This window comes from Elgaria multicarinata, chromosome 1 (genome assembly GCF_023053635.1).
Source record: "Elgaria multicarinata webbii isolate HBS135686 ecotype San Diego chromosome 1, rElgMul1.1.pri, whole genome shotgun sequence".
In the NCBI taxonomy this organism is placed as follows: domain Eukaryota; kingdom Metazoa; phylum Chordata; class Lepidosauria; order Squamata; family Anguidae; genus Elgaria; species Elgaria multicarinata.
In genome coordinates, this window is record NC_086171.1 from 134475746 (window position 1) to 134502855 (window position 27110).

At 38.4% G+C, this 27110-nt stretch overlaps 1 protein-coding gene across 6 annotated transcripts in view; it reads right to left on the minus strand.

Annotated features, from left to right (window-relative positions):
- NEXN (nexilin F-actin binding protein) overlaps positions 1 to 27110 on the minus strand; it is a 41785-nt gene that overhangs the window by 5997 nt on the left and 8678 nt on the right. For 2 of the 6 annotated variants that reach the window (XM_063137135.1, XM_063137143.1), the window contains exons 2-11: positions 19563 to 19649; positions 15996 to 16187; positions 15764 to 15845; positions 14375 to 14523; positions 10527 to 10571; positions 6762 to 6959; positions 6389 to 6568; positions 5295 to 5486; positions 3551 to 3748; positions 2620 to 2841 (exon numbers count right to left, since the gene is read on the minus strand). In XM_063137135.1, coding sequence (XP_062993205.1) covers positions 2620 to 2841; positions 3551 to 3748; positions 5295 to 5486; positions 6389 to 6568; positions 6762 to 6959; positions 10527 to 10571; positions 14375 to 14523; positions 15764 to 15845; positions 15996 to 16187; positions 19563 to 19589 — 1485 coding nt within the window. In that variant the 5' untranslated portion in view covers positions 19590 to 19649. The remainder of the gene's footprint in view (positions 1 to 2619; positions 2842 to 3550; positions 3749 to 5294; positions 5487 to 6388; positions 6569 to 6761; positions 6960 to 10526; positions 10572 to 14374; positions 14524 to 15763; positions 15846 to 15995; positions 16188 to 19562; positions 19650 to 27110) is intronic. The other 4 variants (XM_063137150.1, XM_063137165.1, XM_063137147.1 and 1 more) reach the window with 3 other exon arrangements.

Consider the following 27110-nt stretch of genomic DNA (forward strand, 5'->3'; position numbering starts at 1 on the left):
GGAGTTTAAAGTTAAGTAATGATAGGTGAGATGAATATATGCAAATATTTGAAATTTGTCTAATTTTGAGAGTACTATTTTCGGGTCAAAGTACTTCCAATTATTTTGTTTTAATTTTGCCAAGCACCAAATACGTCAAATGATCAATACTACTGCATTTCTAAGAAATGCATCTGAACTCATATGCATCCACAGGTTACCAAATGGGAAGAGCAGGGCAGTGAGGAAAAAGCTCGTGTAGTTTATACATCCGCAGAGCTTGCAGAAAGGAGCTCTGCTGACCCATCCCAATCCAGAAATGAGTGTTTCTCTTAGTTTTCAGGGTTGTTTTTAGAAGTATGAGAGCCCCATTGCACAAGTGGTGGGTCCCATGAGTCCAACAGAATTGGTGGAACAGCCCTATTGGATATTGCCCTGTTTTCCACATGATGGAATTTGAATTGCGTATTTACACCTGCTATAGCACAAGTAGTTGTGCTACAGCAAGAATTCCCATGAAAGAAGGTCACTCTTAATACCATTTTCCTCATGGCTATTACAGTAGGAATGGCTCACTATGAACTAGGACTACTGTCTAACACAGACCTTTGTGTGTTTCTCAGATATATAGCAGCTGTCAGGCTAGATCTGAATTTCATGCCTAATAGCTTCATATTTCATAGATTCCTGAGTTTATTTTATTTGTTAAATTTATATCCCACATTTCCACCAAATGGTGCTGAAGGAGCTAGCTGTTCCTCTTTGTCCAAAACCATTTCAGTGGCACAAGTAGACATCAGATGATCCCTTTGTTTTTAAGGACCAAGGATGTGAGAAAGCTAAAGAGTTTTTTGTATTTTTAAAACAATTTTAGTGGATACGTTTCACTCAAACCCTTTTTTAAATGGTTCAGTATATGCCATCACAGCAAGCTCTGAAAAAATCATGCACCTCATAGGTTTTGCTTTCCAAGTAGGTCATATCTGGTGGTGATACACAGGATTCTTACCTAGCCTTTATTCCACATACCTGCCAGATATTGAAGACTGAAACCAAGTCAATTTAGATGATTACAAGAAACCATTAATAGTCCTTAACTATATATACAAATGACAAACAAAGTTAAAGTACAAAAATATACACAATTAAAATAGTTTTAATACTAAAAAGTACAAACATTAGAAACACTAAAATGTGTCACAATTTTAAAAAATTAAAATTGTAAAACCTAAAAATTGATGTTAAAATGTTATAATAATATAAAAGGAATTGATTTGTTATGCTTTTACTTCAAAGTAAAAACATAAATCAATTCCTCTTATAGACCACTGATGAAGACAAAAAGTTGAAACACGTTTGGTCCGTTTGTAGTTTTTAATGGTTTCATATATATTACATATTATTTATTTATTTATTTTATTACATTTATATACCGCCCCACAGCCGAAGCTCTCTGGGCGGTTTATCATATGTGACCTTTTATATTATTAACATCACAGTTTTTTGGTTTTACAATCTGTTTTTATTTTGTATACTACGACACATGTTTTGGATACAATGTTTAATTGCACCTTTTAACATTAGCCTTTAATAGTGTATATTTTTGTACCTTAACTTTGATTTTTGACAACCAAGCCAATTTATATATTACAGATCTGACCAAGTTGCTATTACATGCAACAGCTGGTATCTCTGATGTGGATGTACACCACCACCGAAAAATGTATTCTGCCAGCTAAGGCTTTAGCTAGACCAGGCTATATCCCGGGGCGAACCCCGGGATTGTTCCTGTGTGTCCACATGATGCACAGGGGATCCCGGGATCAGGGAGGGATCATCCTTCCCTTGCCCTGGGATACAGCCCTACACTTTGGGCCTGCTTTTTCCGCGGTCTTGGGCTAAGCCCAAGACCGCAGAGCATGTGGCCCGTTTCCACGCGATTACTCATGCAGAGCTGCGCCCATCGGGGGTAGGATGGGGGGAGCGGGGAAAGTAGCTACTTTTTTTAAAAAAAAAACCTTACCTTTGCACATGAGCATTCGTGTACTCCATCTCCTTTAAAAAAAAATTAAAATGGCAGGCGCGATGCCTCTCTTCCTGAGATCGTCGTGCCTTACGTGTAAATGGGGGCGAGATCTCACGTTAATCCCAACACAAGGTCTCCCCTCCTCTCCCTCAAACTTTCAGGTAGGTCTAGCTAAGGCCTGAGTGGGGTTTAAAGGTGTTGCAAACTGAGAATGATGCTTCGTGATAGGAGTATCTGCAGCATTGTTGCAGTTTTCCCTGGGGAGGACTGCGTGCTGCAGCAATATCTAAAAACTGGAAATGACATTTCATTACAATGTGATATTTCCAGGCCCTACAATTACTAGATTTCAATATTACCACTGTGCCATAGGATCCAGTTATGGAAAAACAGTAACCATGTAGAGAAACTGCAGTGAAGCACTATTTGTATTAACCAATCTCAGCAAGGCTGGAGGACTTGGGCTGGCAAGAAGACATGCATCAAGAAACTAGCCCATGACAAATCACTTAATTATAAACAGGACTGTAGGATGACACTGGCAAGAACAGGTTTTTATCATCTGGGCTATGACTGATTACATTTTCTAGATAATTATTACAAAATCAGCATACCTCTTGAAAATTTTCTGCTTCCCTTTCTTTTATTTCCTGATCCATAGCTCTCCTCCTTGCTCTTTCTTCTTCAATTTTTTTCTGTATTTCTTCTTCAGACAACTCCCCAATTTTTTCAAACTTTTTCTTCAAATTCTTTGCTTGAATTGAACCACTTCTTTTTAATTTTATTAGCTCCTCATATTCCCTGCTTAACTCAAAGGTTTCACACTCCTCCTCTTCCTGTTGAGGGAAAATATGCCACAAAGATACTGTCAATTCAACAGTTTTTATAGTAAAACTGTTTTTGTGTGTACTTCCTAATTAAGAAACTGTTAAGTATATAAATCACATTAATCTGAGTATGGACACTATGGTTATGTAACATCTTGCCTGCTGCTTAATTTCAAATGAAGTCAATCTCCTAATTGTGGATTGGATCTTGAGTTTCCCTTCTGTGAACAGAAACGAAGGACTCTGATCCAGCAGCATTTCCCACTGGCAAAAGGGGAGAGGAGATCCCTTTACAGTCCCCAGCACCACTTCCCAAGGGTTCCACAGTTCTCCAACCAACCAGAACATATTTAAGGGGGGGCATAAGGGTGCTGTAAGGAAATGGGAATCAGCAACAGTTGCCTTGTCCGCCTTCCACCCGGAGGAACACCCTGTAAATGGAGTTCTGCTCACAGGAAACTTTTCTTGAATCCAACATAGTTCTGTCGGTGAAATTGATATTGCTGGTGAAATGGGTCCCACCTCCTGCAGTCTCCACACTTCCCCCAAATTTGCTCTGAAAGTCTGCTCACATAATGTTGGATTTAAGCTCAAGCATGCAATATTCAGGCTCTAGCGACAAGCTTCTAACCTACGGATGCTTTTCTCATTCCATGGCTTATTTCAAGAAGCAGGAAAATGTGGATAAACCAGAAATTTATATTAAATAATGACAGACCTCTCCCATTTCTTGTCTGAGCTGTTCAAATTCATGCTTTTCCATTTCCAGTTTTTGTCTGCGCTCTTCTTCTGTGCGTCTCTTTTCCTCTTCCATTTTTTGTCTCAGTAACTCTTCAAAGTTAATTTCCAGTTTTCCAGGTGTAAGAGATTCTTGAGATACAGTTTTTGACATCAGTGAAACTTCATCATCTGGGCCCTATTAAAAATAAGTTACCATTCAGCCTCTATCCTTAAATTATAACTTAAGATAACTAAAGCAAAATCTCTAATTTCCCTAAAAATTTACAAGGACAAGTGTCTTGTGATTTAATGCACAACCATGCTTATTGATAGGTGTGGCATATTTGCTTATCTGTAGCTGTAAGTTTGATCACAAACACTGAGATATCCTATGATCATATGAATGAACTTTTTGCCAGTGCATTCAGCTCCTTCACTTGAACTGTCAAAACAAAAAGAAAATCTTCAGCTAATTATAATTTCTGGTTAAAATATAGTTAACAGGTTTGGAACAAGCCAGAAAATTATGTTTTGAAGATAGTTTAATACCCTGGTATGTTCCAAAGTTGTTAAAACATGAAAATGAAACTATAATGAATTGAAGACTTCCTGGTTAGTTTGCCCACTTATATCTCATCTTAGTAAGCAGAGATATCATCCAAACACAATCATTATTTCTTACTTGGAAATATATTCTAGGTATCTTATTTGGAAATCCATTTTCCTCACATTGATCTTGGTGAACACTGCAAAGTTTTTTCACTTCAATAAACAGGAGAGCTATGTATATTGTAAGTTGCTGTTTCACTACAACTTTTAAGGCTGGAGTGTTAATGTACGAAAGTAGAAGAACTGAATTATTGTGAGTTCTGTAATATTAGATAAAACAAGCCCTAATAACACTTTTAAATGGAATACAGATACAGGCACTAATCACTCCTAAATGGAAACATCACCTTGAGGGCTCTTTCTGAGCTGAAAGGTAATTGAAAAATAATTTTATAAATAAATAAATAAAATCCTCACATTTGAAAATAAGTTAATGTAAATTATTTTGGGGGGCAGTTTCATTCCTGCAGCAGATTTAAAACAAACAAACATGAAAATTATCTTGTAATACCGTTGTAATACCTCAGGGGGCAGTTGTGTGTATTTAACTTAAATGAGTCTCATTTGAAAATTAATCTCTAGTTTCACTTCAAGTGGACATGTTTGTAACTCAAATATGCCAATTTCAATTAATTGAAGCTGAACAATGAGATGTGTCTAAATGTCTGCAAATTATGGCTTTTATCCAGAGATCCCATGAATGGAACTCTTCTCACAAGATGCTCTTACTGATGTGAGGGGGAAAAGGTGTTTTTTTTACCAATTTCCCCCTCCCCTGCAGGCAGCTGTACACCCTGAAAATCTGTCACCACAAATTTGGGAGAACCTCAGAACAATTTTGCAATTGGGATGTGTGTGTGTGTGTGTGCTAGAAGAAGAATCAGTGAAAATTGCCTCTTCACTCCCCACACTCCATTCTGCCTGGGGTAACCTCCACTGGATCAAAGATCCTTCAGTTCACACACACAGTCTGGATCCAAGCCTATGGATGTACAATTTGGTATGCTGTTTTTCTTCATATCTACACGTTTTTCCTGAACTGTCCATTGAATACCAATGAAGTGTTGTTTACGTACAATCTGTGAAAGTGTGTGAAAGACTTATCACTAGAGTAAGGGAGCTACATTAACTACCATGCTTTTTCTTGCTTCGGCAAATGCCCTTTTCTCCTCTTCTATACGCCTTCTGGCTTCCTCCTCTGATTTTCTTTTTTCTTCCTCTTGCCTTTGTCTTTCTAATTCTTCAAAGGTAAATATCAGTTTCCCTGGACGAAACTCCTTGACAGAGTTTTCAGAATTTTCTTTATCATCATCATCTTCATTTACCTAAAGGAAAACCATTTAATTTTTTTTAAAAAAAATTAAAGGAAGGTTTAAAGGCACAGCTAATCTGGAAGATACTAAATTTTGAAAATAACTGAGAAAAAGTTTCAGAATTTTAAAGAAATGTATGTATATAGGTAGATTTATTGACCACTGAATACTAAAGGTCATGCAAGCTAAAACATATAATAGTAAATAATACTGTAAAGACAAAAACAAATCTTACAGAATAAAACCTAAGTGACAGAAGCTTGCCATGACCTGCAAGAATAAAATAGCAGTACAGCAACTGGTACGTAACCTAGGTTTGTAATATTTTGGATACCTGTGTTTTTTTATATTTGCTGAGGTAAAACAAAAGAATCAGTTTTACAAAAACTGATCTACATCCAGACTTTGCCATCTGCAAACTGAAGGGCTCCTCTTGTCCACAGAAGGTTTTTGATCCAGGAGAGGGATCCCAGTGATAGAAAAGAGGACTATCAGCACCATATCCCACCCTGTTCCAGAGGATTCCTCAAACACCCAGAGCAGAGTTTTGGAGGGTGCAAGGGGCTGCGGGGGGATTGAGGAAATCAACCAAAGTGACTTCCCTGCTTCCACTGGCAGGAGAACCCTGAGTGGTACTCTGCACAGGGAATGCTCTTGCCAGCAGGAATGAAGTCAGGATCCAACCCAATGTTTCAGGCTCCTTTTAGTAAAGTTGGTAATTTATTTTTAACATTTTCAGGTCTGAGAAATGGGAAACACTGCACATCAGGGCCCCAGTAAATCTTCTTTTTATTTTCTTATATTGTCGGTAAGTCCTACACCATCACAAATACAGTAACATAAATCATCTTGCTATATCCACCTTCCATAAAGATAATCTATCCATGTACTGCAACATATCCCTGTATGCTTACCATTTGCTGCCTTGCTTCTTCAAAGGTTCGCTTTTCCTCTTCCAAACGTAGCCTTGCCTCCTCTTCTGCTTGCCTCCTCTGGTTTTCTTGTCTTTGTCTTTCCAATTCTTCAAATGTTAATTTCACTTTACCAGGAGAGGGAGATTCTTTTCTTTCACTGTCAAAGCTTTCATCTTCATCCTATATACAAAGTTTATTACACAAATGTAAACGTTCATGATATTAATACATGCAGACTTCAAATCTCAGCTTCTCCTGCAGCCCTGAGCCCACTTACCTGGAAGCAAGTTTCCCTGTAATCAATGGGGCCTGCTTGCAAGTAAACATGCTTATGATAATCATGCAAGAGTGGGGTTTTTTCAGTTTTGCTTACCACATCTGGTGAAAAATATTTGACTTCCCTGAGAGCTTGTTTTTCCTGCTCATATCTCAATCGTTTTTCTTCTTCAAGCTTTCTCCTTTCTTGTTCTCCTCTTTCTCTCTCTAGGTCCTCAAAACTTATTTTCATCTTCCCAGGTGTTTTATTAGGTTTGACAGGAACTACTGTCACTAGCAATGAATCATCACCTTCCTGTTGTTAAAAACAAATGTTGCCATAAAGAATGCAGCTACTACTGCCTGTGAATAATTAAGCTTCCACCAAAACGTTTACTTCCTTGGACCATTGGTGGACAAAATTGGGGGCCACGGCAGAACAAAGCCATCTTCCAATGGTCAGACAGTCTTGAAATAGCAAATAGTCATTAGGGGAAGATGCTGTTCCAACTCTGGGTATAGCTGCTGGCAAGCATGCATAAGCACCTTAAATCACATGTTGCATTTGTCTAACACTTTTGAATGTTCAACAATGTAATAGGATGGATCCAGACATGCCATTCCATGAATGGAAGGGCTCCTTCCATTTGCAGAAAACACTCTGATGCAGTGGAGGATCCCAGTGACGGAAGCGGGGAGGTGACTTTTTTGCCAATGCTTCCTTTCCCCTGCAGCCCCACTATAAAATAATAATAATAATAATAATAATAATAATAATAATAATAATAATAATAATAATAATAATATATTGCACCAGTGTATATGAAGCTGTTGGTAGTCCTTACAACAAACCTGGAAGGTAGGTCAGTATTATTCCTATTCTGCTGATGGAGAGGTTGAGGGAGAGTGGCTTGACTAAGTTCATGGACGAGGTGGGTTCCATATTGGGAACTATCTCATTTTGAGGACACCCAAAATGCAGGGGGAAATCCAAAATCTACAACTAGTCATTACCTTTACTAGGACCAGCCAAAATGCTACAAAAGCTTGTGCAAGCCTTTGAGTTCTCCAGAACTCTTCATCAGCCTAGGTGGTACAGGAGGCATGGGATGGGGCCAGGAAACAGAAAAGTTAAAAAATTAAGCCAGAATATAGGCTCAGTTCCAAAATGGTGATATAATAAAATGATGGAACTGAAACCCATAATGATTCATGGACCAGTGTGGCTATCTTTGTTTTTAATGTTTCTCATTTTTAGATCAGTTTGCTAGCCAAAATTACACACCAGCTTATACAAGCTTGACTACTGAAAGTATATTTTTAAAAATGACCCTAGCCTGTTTGAAAAACAGCTGTCAGAATCAGTCCTTCCTTAAGCATTATGTGATATACGTGATACATTTGCATTAAAACAAGTAAACAATCCTAACTCAAGCAGGAGCTTGGTGTGTGCTCAGAAAGTCTCCCATTCCCTTTTCATCACACAATTGTTTTAAATCTATCTCACTCCCTTCTCCCCATCCAAACCTGGAAAAGGCATATTACTGAAACCGTGTTGGTGTGTTATTTGGTCTACCATATTTGTTAAGAAGATATCCCTTCATAAATATACAAAAGATTTTAAGTATGCTTTTCCAAGAGGTAGAAGAAATGTATCTTTTAAAAATTAAATTGAATCCCCTCTTCTATTAGTCAGAAGTTAATCTGCAGAATTCTATTCCACTTTAATAAACTTGTAATTTGGGGCGGGGGTGGTTTAATGCTAACTTTTTGTTAAATGTTAAACTCATTCAGGTAAAAAAAAATCCAGTCCAGAGAGAAGCAGATATGCTTTGCACTGATATGCTAATTCCCCAATACTAAAGTTGGTAGGAGTCATCTTAATGAGATTAACTTCTCTCAAATGGACCTTTACCTGTACTATTTTGAGCATTAAAAATAAATAATAAAAATACTAGATCCAAATTTAGCACCCTTTTCCGAATGCTGATCTCAGCAGATTTCATGAAATCTGAAAGGATAAGATCAACACTCCCCAACCTTTCTGGAACAGTGGACACACTTTGAATTTTGAGAAAGCATTGAAGGCACTCTCACAAAATGGCTGCCATTGAGGGCTTTGCCCATTTATAAAATGGTCCTTATGGTTGGCATGGCCAGCCATAAAACATTCATTTCCCAGAAGGCAAACTGGTACAAGTAAAAGAAAAATAACTTTTTCTTAGCTCCTAATTACAAGGCAGAGATGGGGATCTGACCTCCAAAACACAAAACCACTCTTTTGAATCTCAATAAAGACGGTGCTGGGGAGCAGCACTTTGTTTTACACCATGACAACCTTCCAGTTAAAAGCTTTAGGATACAGTATACAATACTACTGCTATTCCAACCTTCCTTTCTGTCATCTCTCTGCTCTTTCTTAAAACCTCCCTCCGCCATTCCCCCACCCCAAATAAAGCCATTGTGTTGTGTCATGAAATCATAACTATGTTACATAACTTCATAAGCGGCACAAAGGGCATATCAAAACTGACTAGATTACACAGTACGACCTTGTGGCAATCCTCATGTCTCACCCTACACTCCTCGACCACTGTGTAGAAGAACTTATTTCCATGTAAGAGCTGCCATCTGGAGCACATGAGAGTTCTTTCCACATTGCCCACTGTAGAATCATGGCAAAATATCTCAACATTTCCAGTTACCCTGTTTTAGCTTAAATACGAGTATTTCTACTTAACAGCATTACAGATCAGGATGTTAATGTATGTCTGATTAACCATGTCCAAGTTTAAAGACCTTAGTTTCTAAGGTATTTACAAAGATATATCATTTCAATGTTGTTTCTTACATTTGTATCCCACCTTTCTTCCATCATGGAGCTCAAAGTGACATATCTATGATTCATAGGCAGTCTCCCATCCAAGCACTGACCAAACTGAAATCTGCAAGGTGCTACCAGGAACCACCTTAATTTTAGCCATTAAAAAAGTAGCTAATTGCTTGAATGATCTAAGATTTTAAAAGATCCTGCAAAAGCAAATCATTTTAAATTTAAGAATTTCAAAAGACTTCATAAAGAAGTTCCTGGAAAGTGATCTTAAGATAGCTCTGAAAGTCTACATCTTAACTGACTTGAAGACTCTTTCATGGTTAGTAAACCATTTGGATACTTATTGAAAAAGCTGTCAAAGAAATTGTTACTTTGTTCTGTTACTGTAAATAGGTTTGTTCCAATTGACAGTGAAATCAAGGCAGTGGTTTCTGAAGGTAACTCAAAGGCCACTTGCAATGTGACTGTAATGGTATCACATCAGTGAATGCAGTAAATGGAGTGGCTTCTTTAGATGCTATCAGACCACAACATTTACTGTGGAGCCATTGAATAGCTGGAATGATGTTCCAGCTATTCAATGGTAGCAATCCCGTCATTCCATCCACCTAACCCAGTGGCAAAACTCTAAGGAATACATTGTCCCCATATCAACCGGCAGATGGCATTTCAGAATGCCACTCATGTTACCATAGAAATTCAAATAACAGGTCTGAAGTAGATGGACATTTTACTTCTAGCAAACAAATATGAAAATAGGAAGCATGGTAAAATACTGTGCAAATGTAAATGTCTTCAGCAGTTACCAGTAAATGTCACAGTCAATAAAAAATCACCACAAACAAAATGGAAACAAAATAATAGTAATTCCGAAGTTACATTCAGCTCATAAATGGAGCCAAAACACCGATCAATCCAAAGTACTCTGCTATCAAGTGTGATCTTGTGGCTTTCCCAAATTTTATTATGTTTTAGAACACAGCCATTACTATAGGAATAAACAGTGAATCATAAATAGGTGAATGTTGCATTGTAAAGAAGTCTGATTACCTCCGATGCTGATTCAGTTCCCGAATTGTTTAATTGTTCATCAATCTATTAAATAAGAATTTTACACAATAATGTTATTTTGACTCTTTTTCCTTCCCTTCAAAAACATAAAATGAAAATATTGTGAAAATCGATGAGTGATTATAAATAGAAAGGTGGGATTGAAAGGTGCAAATATAACACACTTTCAGTGTAGACATTTAATTCTACACAACCCCTGGTCAGACATTACTCTCCACAAATACATCTCAGCTCCATAAGAAGTTCAGGCTTTAGTATACTCTGCCTTCATCCAACACCAACTGGAGCAGCTTGTGACCTACCAAGTTGAACATAGCTCTCCAGCTTCATTTTTATAATCCTAGGGAAGCAGCAAAAACATGAGGCTTGGCAAGACCATGGTAAATTGTAATAGATGGTTCCTGGACTGCATTCGGCTTGGTGTATCACAAGTTGCACAGGCTTGGTAATGAGCACACTGGGCTGGGCCATGCTTATTGGAAAGCACAACCTCTCTCTCTCTCTCTCTGATTAGAAATGTCCTTACAGCCCAGCTGAAATGGGTCTTGTGGTTAGGGATATCCAGAGTTCACCTAACCATAGTATCGCCCAGTTAATTTGTTTCCTTCTCCAAATCCCAATGTGGTTAAATGGGTTGAGATTTGTCTCTGGGGAGTAACGCCTTGGCCTGACTATTTAATTTATTTAAAACATAAATATATCACCCTTCATCCTATTTGGACAACACTTGCAGGTTGTTTACATGTGGTGTTTTCTGTGCTCAGATTTGCACACTCATATACGCACACACTCTCAACCTGAGGTACATGTCCAATGCGACATACGTCCCTTTTGAAGATATTCAGAAGTGATCAGAAAGGATCAAGTTCCTGCTTCCTGGCTGTTCAGGAATTCTTGAATCTCACACATGCATGGCCTTTACATTTGACAAGACATGTCTCCGTTGCTCTCCGTTGGGCCTCCCAAGTACAAAACCTAGAGTGTAAAGCCATCTTCATGTGACCACACTGGAATTTAATTGGCAACAGCTATTTGTCATAGCCTGTAAAGCTAACTGCTCAATTACACAATTATGAATTATTTGTACTTCACTTTACATTATAATGATGCTAATGATACTCAAAAGCAATTAAACTCTGGCAGGCTGAGGTGGCTTAGTTTACAGTCTACTCTATAACAATGGGTATTTGTTCATTGCAAACAGGTAAATGCCATGAGGAAAAACTTTACAAAATGTACCTTTCCAATGAAAATGTATGGCCAATTTAAATGTTACAGCACCTATGTGGAGGGCCCCAAAATGCCTTCCAAAAAACGCCCCATGGTAGCATTAATCACAGCACACATCATGTTGTATCCAGCACTGACTGTCAGATTAGTTTCCCCCTCCTAGTACAACCTACTATGTGCCCCCAGAATGTTCCAGAGGATTGGGGGACCCTCCAGACCAGATCTGGGAGATATGTGGGGGGCTGCAGGGGAGATAAGACCAAGGGGAAATCCGCTCACATTACACTGGATTTAAGAGCTTTTTTATACAAGGCAGTTAATTGGCTGTAGATCTGCTGTATCTGCTTTGGCTTTTGTCACAGAATTCAGATCTGAGCACCACAAGAGGGGCATTTGCTTTCCTGCTTTTCTGATACATGACATCTAGACGGCAATGCGGTATAACAGAATAGTGCAAATACGCCAGTGGAAACTGAACTTTGTTTTGCTTTCACAATTTAATGTTGCATTTTCCCTGCTCTAAAAAAAATTCATCACAGTGCTGCTTAGACATAGAAGTGAAACTGAAGGGTCACATCATCACCTAGTGGGAATAACGAGCGCACAATAAATGCCTTGTATAGAAAAGCACGAAATCATTGCTTTTAAATCTAATGTCATGTCTCCCCGGGCATAATGGAGTAATTGTACTCTAGCATTGCCATCATCAGGAGTATGAAATTATGCCTTGCTAAAGCTGAATGACGAGCACTCTGCAAGGAGTTTCTAGTGGCCACCATGTTGGGACTGTAATGTTTAAATCAGCAGTTAAGAGTGAAACATACTTCTTAAGAGTAAAGAGTTGACATAAATGCTTTCATGGCCAAAATACAACCGCTCAAATTAGTCTGTTTGTAAGAAGCTTTCAATGCACACAGTGGACATGTAACCCAAAACAGCCACGAGGCCTGGCCACTGACCTCAATATATAGCAATCTCCCTCAATATTGATGAGAACGGCTATAAGAGACACTGGAGCTATTTAATGTCTAGTCATTAGCCATGACTCACTGGCTAATACAAATAATACTCACTGGTACAAGACCCAGGCAGAAGTCACCAGAGAGGCCATAAATCCCATGAAATTAACGTTAAGTCAATTTAATTATTTAGCTATATTTCATCCCATGCAAACAACGCAAATAATTTTTAATACAAAATCTCAGGCTCAGAACTGCCTTTGAACTTACAGGTTGTCTATTTCAAAATTTAAAAACTCTTTACTAAGTCATACAAATCCTGTACAGATACTCCAAATGCAATTTACTTTATACTTTACCATAATCTACCTTTCACTTCCCATATGCCAAAAGAACAGCATTTTCCTTCTTTGTTCAAAGAAGACAAAAGGTGCCTTTTTACGTCATCTTTTTTCTATGTCTCTCACTGGCCACATTCAAATACCAAGAAACATCATTTTGCTCTTTCAACATCCTGATTTAGATCATATTATTTGAAAATGTTCACATTTCCTCTAATTTTGCAAAATGCTGTATCTTACAACTGGAGAGGTAGGACGTGCACTAGTGGTAGAATGATTTGATTACCAGTTTTATACTGGCACAGGACAGGTTTGCATTAATAACCCAACATACCCCCGCACAAAATCCTGGCCTACTTTTGGGGAAATTAAAACAGTAGGAGACTGATCCTAGGGCCCAAATCTCAAAAAGACATTCACATGCTTGGTCCTCTGCAACACGTCACGCAGATACCACTTCCCAGGAAACAGTGTGGCTATGGTGTGTTGAATTCACAAAAGCCTACAAAAATTATCTCAAGCGTCACTGAAGAAGCAAAGAGAGACTAGAACTTGGCCTAGATTTAACCTCTGTCCCCACAAAAGGCTGGCTGCAGTAAAGCCAGAGGTGGTTAGATTCTAATATTCAATAACAATGCTTACAGCTTTGGCTTGGATCCAAACTCTCCATGGGTGGAGTTCTGCTGGAGAAAGGAGGGGGAAACAATCTTTGCCAATTCCCCTTTCCACCTCTGTGACCCTGAAAATTGGCTCCAGAGGGCTCTCCAAAACACCAAAGGAAGTAGTGTTGGGGGTAGTTAGGAAAACCCAGTGAAGGTTGCTTTTCATCCTGTCCCACCAGCCAGACCCTCCCCTGGATCTCAGTCCCTTCTGCAAACAGAAGGAGCCCTTCAGTTTGTGGAAGGGACACTCTTGCTCCAACCCTTGGTAAATAAAAACCTGCTGCAACAAAACTACATTCTTAGCAATTAAAAGCATCAGAAAGTGATTTAACTTTCATTACTGAATACCAAACTCTATGAACAGGTAAGCAAACAAACCAAGAGTTTCAAGTGCATGATGTAATTGACTAGTAGAACATTGTTTGTGTGTGTATATGTATAAACACACACACACACACACACCCCTATTGCAATGCAACAGCAGCATGATATAAAAGTAAGGTTTATATGCAACATGATGCTACAAATGTTTTGTATTTGTTTTGGAAACTAGAGGTGAAGACACATTCTAAATTTTAATTTGTATGGCTAGTTCTTGTATTTGAAAGACATTTTGTCAGTTATTATAAGCATACCTCTTGTGCTTTCTTTGCCAGTTCTCTCTGAATTTTCCTTTTCTCTATCATGTCTTGTTCAATTCTTCGCTGCCGTTCCTCTTCCATTTTTTTCCTCTCTTCCTCTTGCCTCTGCTTTTCCATTTCAGCAAACTTTCCTTTGACAGTTCCTATGAACAGCAAAAGTGAATGGCTCTGACCCTCTTTTGTTGGCAGAGAAGTAATGTAGAAAACTAATATCCTATAAATATTACTTTTACTAATATTCTAAACCACCAAAAGTTCCACCTAAAGCCTACATATAATTTAAAAAATGGCTCTAAAATCACAAACCTCAGAAACGCAAAGTCCAAAATGTATCCTACTATACACTAGAATAAAAATGATAATCAAGACAATCAGGCACTGAAATCCAAGAAGGGAAGTAGCAAGGGGTGCCTTGAGTGGAACCATATTCTAAAGTATTGCCACAAAAAAGGCAAAATTTCTTGCCCTTGTGGATCTTACTGCTGTAAGAGATGGAACCTAGAGCAACATGTCAGCATGAGATTTAAAGAAGGATGGTGGAATTTCAACACAGGCCCCAGACCATGGAGAAATTTAAAGGTAATCATCAGCACTTTGAATTAATCTTGGAAGCATGTGGGCAGCCAGTACAAATGGACCTGAACAGGCTGATATGTTGCGTCCTGCGCCTATCAGGAGGCACGCTGCAACATTCTGCACCCGCTGCAGCTGTCAAATTGAAAGACAGCCATACTCTGTCCTATTATTATTATTATTATTATTATTATTTATTTATATAGCACCATCAATGTACATGGTGCTGTACAGAGTAAAACAGTAAATAGCAAGACCCTGCCGCATAGGCTTACATTCTAATAAAATCATAATAAAACAATAAGGAGGGGAAGGGAATGCAAACAGGCACAGGGTAGGGTAAACAGGCACTGGGTAGGGTAAAACTAACAGTATAAAGTCAGAACAAAATCAGGTTTTAAAAGCTTTAGGAAAAAGAAAAGTTTTTAGCTGAGCTTTAAAAGCTGCGGTTGAACTTGTAGTTCTCAAATGTTCTGGAAGAGCGTTCCAGGCGTAAGGGGCAGCAGACGAAAATGGACGAAGCCGGGCAAGGGAAGTAGAGACCCTTGGGCAGGTGATAAACATGGCATCAGAGGAGCGAAGAGCACAAGCGGGGCAATAGTGTGAGATGAGAGAGGAGAGATAGGAAGGAGCTAGACAGTGAAAAGCTTTGTAGGTCAACAGGAGAAGTTTATATTGGATTCTGAAGTGAATTGGAAGCCAATGTCCTTTGCCTCTCTCCTCCCCTTTGCACCTGCCACCTAAGGCAGCTTCCTCACTATGCTAATGGTAGGGCTGGCATAGATTATAAATTCATCATGGCTGACTTACCTGTCAGTTTTGGAACATAAGCTTTATCTACTTTAGAAAACATTTCTTCTTCTTCATCATCTGAAGCAAGTAGTTCTTTCATCTGAATAACAGATCAAAGACATTAATGTTTACTGTCTTTAAGACTTTGAAATAAAAATTCTAGACCATTTATACAATATTAGAAAATAGTTTCTATACCAGTATGAAAGTATAAAAAGAAACAGAAATAAGTATTTGCAAAGGAAATGACCTCCTGCTTTCGCCTGTTCCATTCTCTCTCTCTAACATATTGTTCTTTTCTTCTTTGCTTTTCATCTCTAGATCGTCTTTGATTTCTTTCTTCCCTTGCTTTCTGCATGGCTTCAAATTTATCCTTTACATCACCCTTTCGAAGTTTGGGCACATAGGACTTTGGGACAGGTTTAGACGAAGAAAGCAGAATCTTTTGTGAAGATGTAGAGAAGGCAAAGACAAGGAAAAGATGGTAGAAGCAGATGAAGAGAAATTGCATAGTATATATTAGACAGAAAGTGAGATTTATAGAAACAGTTAATATAAATGGATTTATGATTTTTGTATCCTAAGCTGCATTATGCTATCTAGATTTATTCATTTATATTTTAGTCAAGAGAAAGCATCTTGGACTTGCTTATGGTTACAAAGTCTAGACCATGAGAGGGCTCCTGTACATTTAACCCTCTTTAGATAAATGGGGTCAATCTTACTCCAACAATGCTGGGGGGCAAGAGCGGGGTCATATTTTTCTTCTGTCAGTCTGCTACCATTCTATTCTCCAGGTATTCCTCAACTATGATGAGAGGTGTGAATTGCCACACAGTGTTTCAGGGATCTCCCTCCTTTATATAGTGAAAAAGTTATGCTTTAATTCTTACAGTTTTTTAGGTCAATCCGATTAGGGGGACCATATAAAAAGGAGGACAGGGCTCCTGTATCTTTAACAGTTGTGTAGAAAAGGGAATTTCAGCAGGTGTCACTTGTATGCATGCAGCCCTGGTGAAATTCCCTCTTCATCTCAACAATTAAAGCTGCAGGAGCCCTGCCCTCTTTTGTATGAGGTCACTCTAATACAGCTTCTGCATGTAAAGGAGCCCCTCCTAATCCCACAAAGAAACCAAAAGCAGAAAGCCACAGTAAAGATGTGGGGGGTTTGCTTAATGTAGAGACATCCTCAACAAATGCAAACCTGAGATAATTCTTTATTATAATAGAGCAAAACGTGTATTATTTTAAGACAAGACTCATATAACCATCTAATGTGATGCTTTAATGTACCATGTTAGCTGTAGATCTATAACCCTTGTAGTCAAAATTATCTGCTTATATAGCCGCAATGCTAGCTCTGGATCAGTCCAGATTCTGTAACTGATAACTGGGCTAAATGTGACTATATTTTCAAGATGGGTTCCACATATAATTTCAAAATTGTGATCTAGCAGTGGCAAATTGTATTTTTGGTAGTGGACATTGCTTGTTAAAATATTTGGAAGCTGAGGAGTGAGCATCCCAAAAGATATCTCTTCCTAGTAAACTTGGGTCTAGAGTTGATCAAATCATAGGCTGAATCTAGGGACATAGCCAGTTTGCCTGGGATATTAAGAAAGACTGTCTCCAGACTGATAGGGCCTGCCATTGCTGACATCAAATTAAGTGGCAGGTGTTATCCCTGTGGGTGATGCAATGACAGAAAATCTCAGCAATGATGTGCTTCATGTAACTGCTTTATCTGTCCAAACCATGCAATTGTAAAATGTGATAATTGTACACAAACTGCTTGAGTAGTTGTGTGCTATGGTTGTATGTTCTGTGAAATTTGTTGTTGTTACAAGTAATCAGAACACATGATTTCTTAACTGTATGAATGTACATTCTCTATCTTCATATGTATTCAAATGTAAGGCAATTTCCTGCAATTTCCACATTATTCAGCAAAACCATTTTAAAAATTGCACAAAAATATGAATGTTTTTATATACAATTTTCTGTAACATATGCCTTTGGTACTCATCTTTCCCCAATAAATGCATTTTTGTACACAACTTTCTCGAATATACGTATAGACAGTCCCCTCCCTGGTCTGTGAGGCTTCCCATTCCAGCCCATGAGACTTCCCCTCTGCATGCCTGACCTGGCTGCACTGCAATTAGGCTTTAATAAGCCTCCACTGATGACATTCCTCTCCAGTGAGCCCCCACATTCTCAAAAGAATCCCCCCATGTTATAATTAGGCTGTTTTAAATCTGTATTTTAAAACTCTGCATTGCCGCTCAGTTTTATTCTGGTTGTATCGTGGTTTTATATTGTGTTTTAAGTATTTTATTATTTTAATTTTTGTGAACTGCCCAGAGAGCTTAGGCTATTGGGGGGTATAGAAATACAATAAATATTTTTAAAAAAACCTCCATTGGTGCCAGCAGAGGCTTTTTAAAAACCTGATTTCCATGTGCAGGGGTGGGAGGGAGGGGGTGCGTATATGTGTTGTGTTTGTGTGAATGGCTGTGTGTTTTGTTTGTGGATGCATTGGTGTGTGTATGAAAAAGACACACCACTACCCACTTTAACCCCACCTGCATTTTGCAGGAAGACCAACCAACTCTGGCATGTGGCCTCTGGGTGGTTCTCCAAAAGGGAATGAGATCCTTGGGCCAAAGCAGTTTCCCCTCCCTTGTTATAGCCATTTACTTTACATTGGCCCCATTCAGAACAAACCTTAAACCATGGCTTTAACCACGGTGAATAAAGCAAAAAAGCCTTATTCACTGTGGTTAATGCCATGGTTTAAGGTGTCTTCTGAACAGGGCCATTGCAAGGTATGATTCGCCCGAAAGACTTGTCTGCAACTATATTGTTTTCCTCTGAAAAAAAAGGTTATTGATGAAGATATAATTTATTAACTTGCAAATCTTGTTATGCTTAATACCATCCCTCAGGTGTTATATATTTATGGCTTTCTTCTAGTACTTTTGACCCCAAAATTAGACTTACACAGCAAATCTTTCTATTGATGGAGGGTTAAGTTACACAGAAGTGAGCATTTTGGAAAATGCAGCTTTTCCCTTCACCAAATTCTAGTGATGCTGTAAGAGAAACAGTACTTGGCAGGTACAGGAACCCTCTCAGGAAGAGAACGTGGCAACCCTTGCTATGTTTATGTGGAATCTAATCTTGAAGCTTTTAGTAATCTAGATGGAAGACTATCAAGCCTGAGAAATTGGTGGTTCTTTAAAAAATAAATAAACAAACAAAAGAGTAAACTGCTAATTGAACCAGTATTTTTGTCTGGACATTGTAGATTCCAGTGGTAAATATCCCATTTATTTCAATATTACTAAAATCATAAAAACTTCAGAGTTTGATATTTATACTTAATTTTAAAAATGAGCAATACTCTACAGCTTTTATTGTAAAGTAACACACTCACACACAAACACATGTGTTTCTTGGCCTGCAAGTCAGAACTACATCTTAGTTAAGCAATATGTTCCAATATGTTCCAAGACTAGGAGCTTCAATGTACACAAAGAATATCCCTACACAAAATGGTTTCTCAATTCATTTAGCAGTAGTAGAGAGCCAATCCATGCATGCTTTCCCTTGAACATCTAAGCTCACATAGTTCTCTGAATTGGACAAAAATAGACTTGTAATCAGCCTATAAGCCATGTGCTTCCTTCCCTGGCAACTGTCATGCCTCCCTAGAAATACCAACTTTGAATGTTGAGATTCATGAATCTATGGCTTCTTGCATAATTTGTTTCAGGTTCATATAGCAAAGACAGAATTTGTGATTTATACATACCTCTGCCTTCTGTGCAACGTCATTCATGGCTCCTTTCTGGGATCCAGCAAAAGATGTGTGCAAAAATATATGTTTTCAGGTTTGGACCTTTACAGGAAAAAAAAGTTATTGCCATCACTTGAATAATATACTTTGGGAAAGCTTTTAATAATAGTAATCTAGGGAACAGAATCTTTTTATTTTTGTTTATTAATTATATTTATATCCAACCTTTCTTCCATGGTGGAACTCAAGGGGACACTATCCTGCCCTAAGTAGCTTTCCTCATTTCACTGGATCATAGAATCATAGAATAGTAGAGTTGGAAGGGACTTACAAGGCCATCGAGTCCAACCCCCTGCTCAATGCAGGAATCCACCCTAAAGCATACCTGACAGATAGTTGTCCAGCTGTATGGATATATGTCCAGTGAATAGCAAATTAGTCAGGGCTAAGACAGGAGGTAGACAATCCTTTTGTCATACTTTCTTATGCTCATTATGAATGTCCATAACTTAATCTGTAATATCTAATGAAAATACAGAGCATCCAAGCCAACATCTGAACATACAATTGACAACTAAATTAAAGCATGAAAAGATATGCTTTCCCAAATCTGAAGATATAATACAGTTAAAGAAAGGTAAAGTTTTGTGATGTGAAGTAGTATCAGTATTATCAGCTAAATATGACATTTGAAGCAAGTATCTCAGCTGGTTTTGTAATGACAGCTTATTTCAGAAGTTAGTCTGTTGTAAAAAAAACAAGATCCTATGGTACCTAATATACCAGCCTTCCCCCAACTTGGTACCTCCTGATGTTTTGGACTTCAACTCCTATCAGCCCCAGAGAGCATGGCCAATGGTCAGGAATGGTGTTATAAACTAACAAATGTATCTCACGATAAAGTTTCATGGGCCAGAGCCCACTTTCAAAAGCCTTTGTGTGTGTGCGTGTAAGGAAACCAACCACAACTTTTGAGTTTCTTTGATTTAACTTTCTGATCCAATCTCTGCAGTGCACCAACACAGTCTGCTAGGCGGTTCTGAGACCTCCTCAACTCACTTAGTAGCCCTGTACCACCATTTGGAAACTAATGTATTGTATAGGAGGGATGTACTAACTGCAAACTGACAATACTTGAAATGAAATACCAAGGTATCTTTAAACAGTTCACAGAAACTCCTAGGAGATCTTGCACATGCTGCTTCCGGAAGAGCCACTTCACACACGTTTTGGCTGCCCAATTAAGATGGCTTCAGCATACACCTAAAATTGTGACATGTGAATGCAACCTGCATGTATCTGGAAATACATTTACCACACTAATTAGAGGCATAGGATTGCAGCATCTCTCTTTCCACCTTGTAATATGTGAAACAGTGCTGATTCTATCCTTATTTTGTGCCCAAACTCAAGCATTTAAGCCAAACCAAGCTAATCAAAACTGTTAGTGTGAGAAGTTAGCCTCCTCCATTATAAAAGCAAGAGCCATTATGGTCCAGCAGACAAAGGAGGGCTTGGGTCAGAGATATAGGTTCAAGTTCAATATTTAGTTCTGAACCAGTCATACTTGGCCTCAGTTCTGCCATCTGCGATACAGGAAGAATAATGATACCAATTCACGTTGGAGATCACTCATCTGCAAAAGCTTCAAAGGAGCCTAATTACAAAGGGACAGGCTAACAGTATAAACTCCCTGTGTTCATGCAATTAAAATTACTCCACTTGGCTCTGATGGAATCATTTTGCCTTGAGTGAGTGTTAGTTGCTAATAGAAAGTGTTGTATATGCACAATGTGCATCCATGGTGGCTTGTGAGTATTTATTAGAGTATTAACAGAATCCAGACAAGTCGGAGTTACTGATGGTAGGTGTTTTGGTGAGTACACAGCCTATTCTGGATGGGGCTGCACTTTTCCTGAAGCAGCAGCTTTGCAATCTGGGGATAATCCTAGCAGCCCTTCTTCTGAATAGCTAAGTTGCAGGAGTGGTTCTACTAGCTGGATCTTGCACAACACATGCACTTCTTTTTTTCTCTCCTTCTTTTCTAGAGAAACCAGACTTGGTTGCAGTGCTTCATGTTCTTGTCACCTCCAAATTAAACAACTGTAATGTGCTCTGCACAGGGCTGCCCTTGAAGTCTAGCCAGAAACTTAAACTGATTCAAAATGCAAGTGCCAGAGTTCTGACTGAAGTCAGTCAAATGGATCATATCACACTGATATTGTACCAGCTTCACTACTTACTAATTTGTTTCAGTTGGAGGTTCTGGTTCTCACCAGAATATTAAACAAACAAACAAAACCAAATTCCAAATACAAGTTTGTGTGTGTTGGTATATTTTAGATATAGGTATAATAAGATTAAAATAATTTCCAAGTGCTCCATCAGTTGTGCCAGGCCTTGGCATTCATTGGTCAGAACATAGGAGCAGTTTCACATCTTACCAAGAAACTATGTAGAATAATGCCTGGCCATTATATCCATAAAGAGAAGCGCTAAAGATGTACTTTTTGTTTAAATGGGTGTGGAAAATTTAGGGAAGGGATCTGGAAGCTGCAAGCCTCCACAGGCTTATCCACAGCTAGAGAAAGCTGAATGCAATTATTACTTTTTAAAAAGCGATTTTACTGCTGCTGGATAATTCAGTGTTGTTCTTAATGCCAAAACAGACTGCTACTACTGCTCACATCTGGCTACACTGGAGAAGCCCAGTGTAGTTTGGAGATTTGGGCAGGAGAAATGCTTACTGTCTGCTGTTGTATCATAAGCTGCCAGATGAAATTACATATCTCTAGGATCCTCTTCCTAACTCGATGGTTTGCTATTCACGTGTTAGAGAATATGCATGTTGTTTTATTTTGTGTTAAATCTCTTGAGTATATTATGGAAATATGATATATCAATTTTATAAACAAACAGAAGTTTGTCCTCAATTTCAAGGCAAACATTGAATAAGTTAGTGCATGCTTCTTTCCACAGAATTCCACAACAATCTCAATGAGGTTCTAATAAACACTGTCTCTACAACATAAACAAGTTCTCAGTGTATTTCCTATATTCTCCTGTGTCTTTTTAAAGTCCAAACTAAATTTACTTGGAGCTACATAGCAATAAACCTAATCAAATGATTTTGTGTGTGTGTGAGTGGAGAAGTGGCAGGAAAGAAACAAGGTTAATTTTCTGCCTGCCTGCCATCTTTCAGCTCAAAACTATACATCACCCCTTCCAATTTGCCAACCTCTCTCACCTCCTGGAGTTCCAAACCCATGTTTATCCTCACAAACAAGTCTGGCTGGCACCTTATTGAGGGGAGATATGATAGCACTCTTCAAATACTTGAAAGGTTGTCACACAGAGGAGGGCCAGGATCTCTTCTCAATCATTCCAGAGTGCAGGACACGGAATAATGGGCTCAAGTTACAGGAAGCCAGATTCCAGCTGGACATCAGGAAAAACGTCCTGATGGTTAGAGCAGTACGACAATGGAACCAGTTACCTAGGGAGGTTGTGGGCTCTCCCACACTAGAGGCATTCAAGAGGCAGCTGGACAACCATCTGCCAGGTATGCTTTCGGGTGGATTCCTGCATTGAGCAGGGGGTTGAAATCGATGGCCTTATAGGCCCCTTCCAACTCTACTATACTATGATTATGAGGTAAAAGCAGCTTGGGGGTGGGAGTAATTCGGAATAAAAAATGGTGGGGGATGGAAAGGATTAACCCCCACCTCTCCACTCTAATTGCACCTTCCCAAAGATGCTTTTCTATAAAGTTTTAAAAACACATTTTTAATATGTAGTGCTGCCCTGAGTTCTTGACAGACAGAACAGGATCCTTCAGGGCAACATTCATTTTGCCCCCTGTGCTTGAGTGAAGATGCAATTCTACTATTTGCTCTCTATATAACATGATGTAGACATGATGGAAGCAGTCAGATAGTCAGCCAGTAAGAGGAAAGGTAAAGATGAAACTCTACACATAGAGCATATTGCAATAGTTCAACAGCACACCAACAGGAGTGAATGGTTTGGAGAAAGGATCAACATAGAAAAGGAAAGGTACCAATATTCTTGTTTCAACACAAGTGAGAACAAGCACTTTTGGCACTGGTACTGCCTGAACACCTGCATGTGCAGCTATAACAAGACCTGAATTGCAAGTTTGTTAAAAGGCATGAATATTTCCCTAATTGGGAACCCTGCCCCTTCCCCCCACCCTTGATTTCTTCACTTTAAAAACATCACTTTATTCTTAAAAGTGGATTGAAGTTTAGCCAGCTGGCTCTTTTTAATTCATTATTTTAATGCTGGGCAAATCACTACTAACAGCCTTCAAGTTGTAATGCATGAATGATATCCAAGTATCAGTCTGCCATCTGCAAAATATACTATTCACTTGCCAAATCAAAACACTTTAACTGAGCAATCCTAGACATGTTTACTCAGAAGTAAATCCCACTGAGTTCAATGGGACTTACTTCCAGGTAAGTGAGTATAGGATTTCCACCTAAAGTTTTATTTGGTTAAGATGTCAGAAGGTGGAATCTGTTTCACACAGAAAGATCAAGAGAAACATGTCAATTTCATTAACCATTCTCCATTATTTACTTCTTGACTTATATCTTTTGCAAGTGATATCTATCAAAATCCAGATATTTGCTACTACTCAGTTTTGACCTGGCCAGAAAACAAACTGTTTGAAAACTTAAGGAAGTATTACATAAGTTATATGCCTTGCATATCATTTTCACTTTTAATGGGAAATGTTAGAACTGGGATAAAACCATGAGGTTTTGTTACTAGATAAACAAAATATATTTCTTAAATATTAGGAAAGCATTACAGAGATATACTCCATAAGTAATTGCTTTCAAGTTCATTGCACTCATGTAAAAATATTGTGTAGAAGGTACTTGGGAAAACGTCTCAGGTTTTACACCATCTGATTCCATTAAAAAGTTCACTTGCCACTGAAAAGGTAACAACTTAGAAAACTTTACATAATGATACTGTCCTGAATGGCAGTCATAACTTAATCACTTTGTCTCCTCCCCCACAAAAATCTAAAAGATGCAGCAGTAAAAAAAAGACCCAAAATGTGATACTATCCATACACATAATAAAATATATCAATAAAGATTTCAAAAAGATTTTTTTAAAAATTAGAATAATTGATTCTGATTTAAAAATAAGATACCATACATTTAAATATTTTGGAGACAATGATCTAGATCCTCAGTATATATTTGATATTATCATAATACCTAACACTGAGTACTTATTTAGTACTTATCTTATCTCATCTAAACAACATTAGTTCATAGTAACATTACACATTTTTATTTGATCCAGAGAAAGTAGCCCCATGTTGAGAAATTCCATTCACTTAAAAACAAATAAATTTCACTGAAGGAGAGAAGTGTGCTAGAATAGGCATACTGAATCCAAAGAACAGAGCATAAATGCAAGTCTCCAAAGAACCCTAGCCCAAATACACAAGAGAGCTTTGAATTCATGACTGTCCCAGACTATTCCTATTTGATCATTTGCACCCTAACTATCTGGAGTTAAATACATGTTAGGCAGTTTCATCATTTTTACATTTGTTATCTAAATTACATTCCACTCCTACTACAGTTTAAAAACAGCATGGGCTGTGCCTGAGAAAAGAAGTAATTATGCATCTAAACCAAGACCGTAGCCATCACTGAGAGATGGTATCTTGACTGCATTTGAAAAAAGAACATACAAAACAAGTGGTTCTATCAAGATGTTAGCTACAGTATCCATTAGACTATTAAAAACCCACTGATGATCCCACTTCTTTAACAGATGTGTAATCATCCACAATTCAGGATGTATAGTTGACTGACAAGCTAGAATATACCATCATCATCATGTGGTGGCTCTTTTAGGGAAATGTGGGGAACAAGGTTCTGGTTCAAAAGGATGCGGGGTGTGTGTGTAAATATTCTCTAAAGCAGCCTTCCCCAACTTTGTACCCTCCAGCTGATTTGGACTACAACTGGAAACATCCCAGTTAGCCATGCTTCTTCGGGCTAGTAGGAGTTGTAGTCAAAACATCTTGAGGGCACCAGATTGCAGAAGGCTTCTCTAGAGCAAGACCTTAGCAAATATTCCCTTCTCGAGAGCAAGACCTTAGTGAACCAGATATTCAGATATTCTAAATAGGGCTGATCCATCTTAAACAGCTGAAAAAGGCATTAAAGGACATACTCTCAAAGTTCCCCTCATTACCCAAAAGAAGCAAGAAGCAAGATACATGGCAGTACTGAGAGAAGTTGAATAAGCAGTAGTCTTGTTTGTCCACAATGTATTTATTCCATTATACCACTGCAAGGGATGAAGCTTATTTACACAAGCAAGCAGAGTTGCCTCAAACTCATCTATTTTCCCATCAGTCCACCTGTTTCATGTAAGCAACTCTTGAGTCAGTTGTTTAGAACTTGCTGACTGCTATATACAAATTCCATGTGGTCTTTCAATAAACTTTTCAAAGGCTGCATAGAGCTAAAGTGTATAGTAATCCTTACATTCCTCATTGAAAGAGATAAAACATGTGTTACATTTCATACACACACACACACACACTCCAAAAACTCTTTAACAGCATGTTCTGGAGAATAGCTGCCAATTTCCATTTCACAAACTTATAGCACACAAATTAGAAAAAGGACCACATTGTTCCAAGACTTCTTCCTTGATCTTGTTAACTAACTAAATTACTTTTTCCACATCCATATGTGGAAACAATCAGCACATATGGACAATCACCATCTTACTCTCCTGTTTTCACCAGCATCTACAAACACTCATGTTGCACAATGCTATGATTAAGAGAAAAAGGGGCTGCACAAAAGATGAAGTATGCATCAACTACTAGCAGCAACACCACAACGTAGAACAACTTTTTTGCCTAAAAAATTAACAAAAACATGAATGTGCTAAAACAAAGTTTCATTTCAGTGGCGATTGACAAACAGTGAACTAATACCTACCACCACTGGGTTCAGGGGACCATAGGCGTGCACAGCACATTTCATTAGGGTGTGCGTCCAGAGATTTTTTTAAAATAAAAGATTAACATTTATTGACTACTCAGTCATAAAGGACATTATTTTTATTCATTTATTTATTAAACACTGTAGGTACTGATGCCCTACTCCATGTTCAGCTTGGCTGACTGTGGGAGGGCTGTTGCAGATGAGGGGGGGAAATGAGGGGCTTTGTGGTGACACTGCCCTTTTCATTCCTGCTGCTGGGAGTAATGATGCTCTCTCAGAAGCAGTGGTTCTTTGGTGCGGTGGTGGAGCAGCTGGAGGGCAGCCAGAGGACCATTCCCACTGCATTTGGATCCCTACTCAGTGGCCCCCTCAATTCAGTACTTATTGCTTGAGATATTAGGGTGTGCCTGGGCACACCTGACACACCCCTTGTGCACACCTATGCAGGGGATGTATTCCCAAGATGCCAGCGGCTTTAGGAACAATATATCCCATGATGCTAAAGAACCATGCAACTTCCAAGTTATTTTTAAAAAACAAA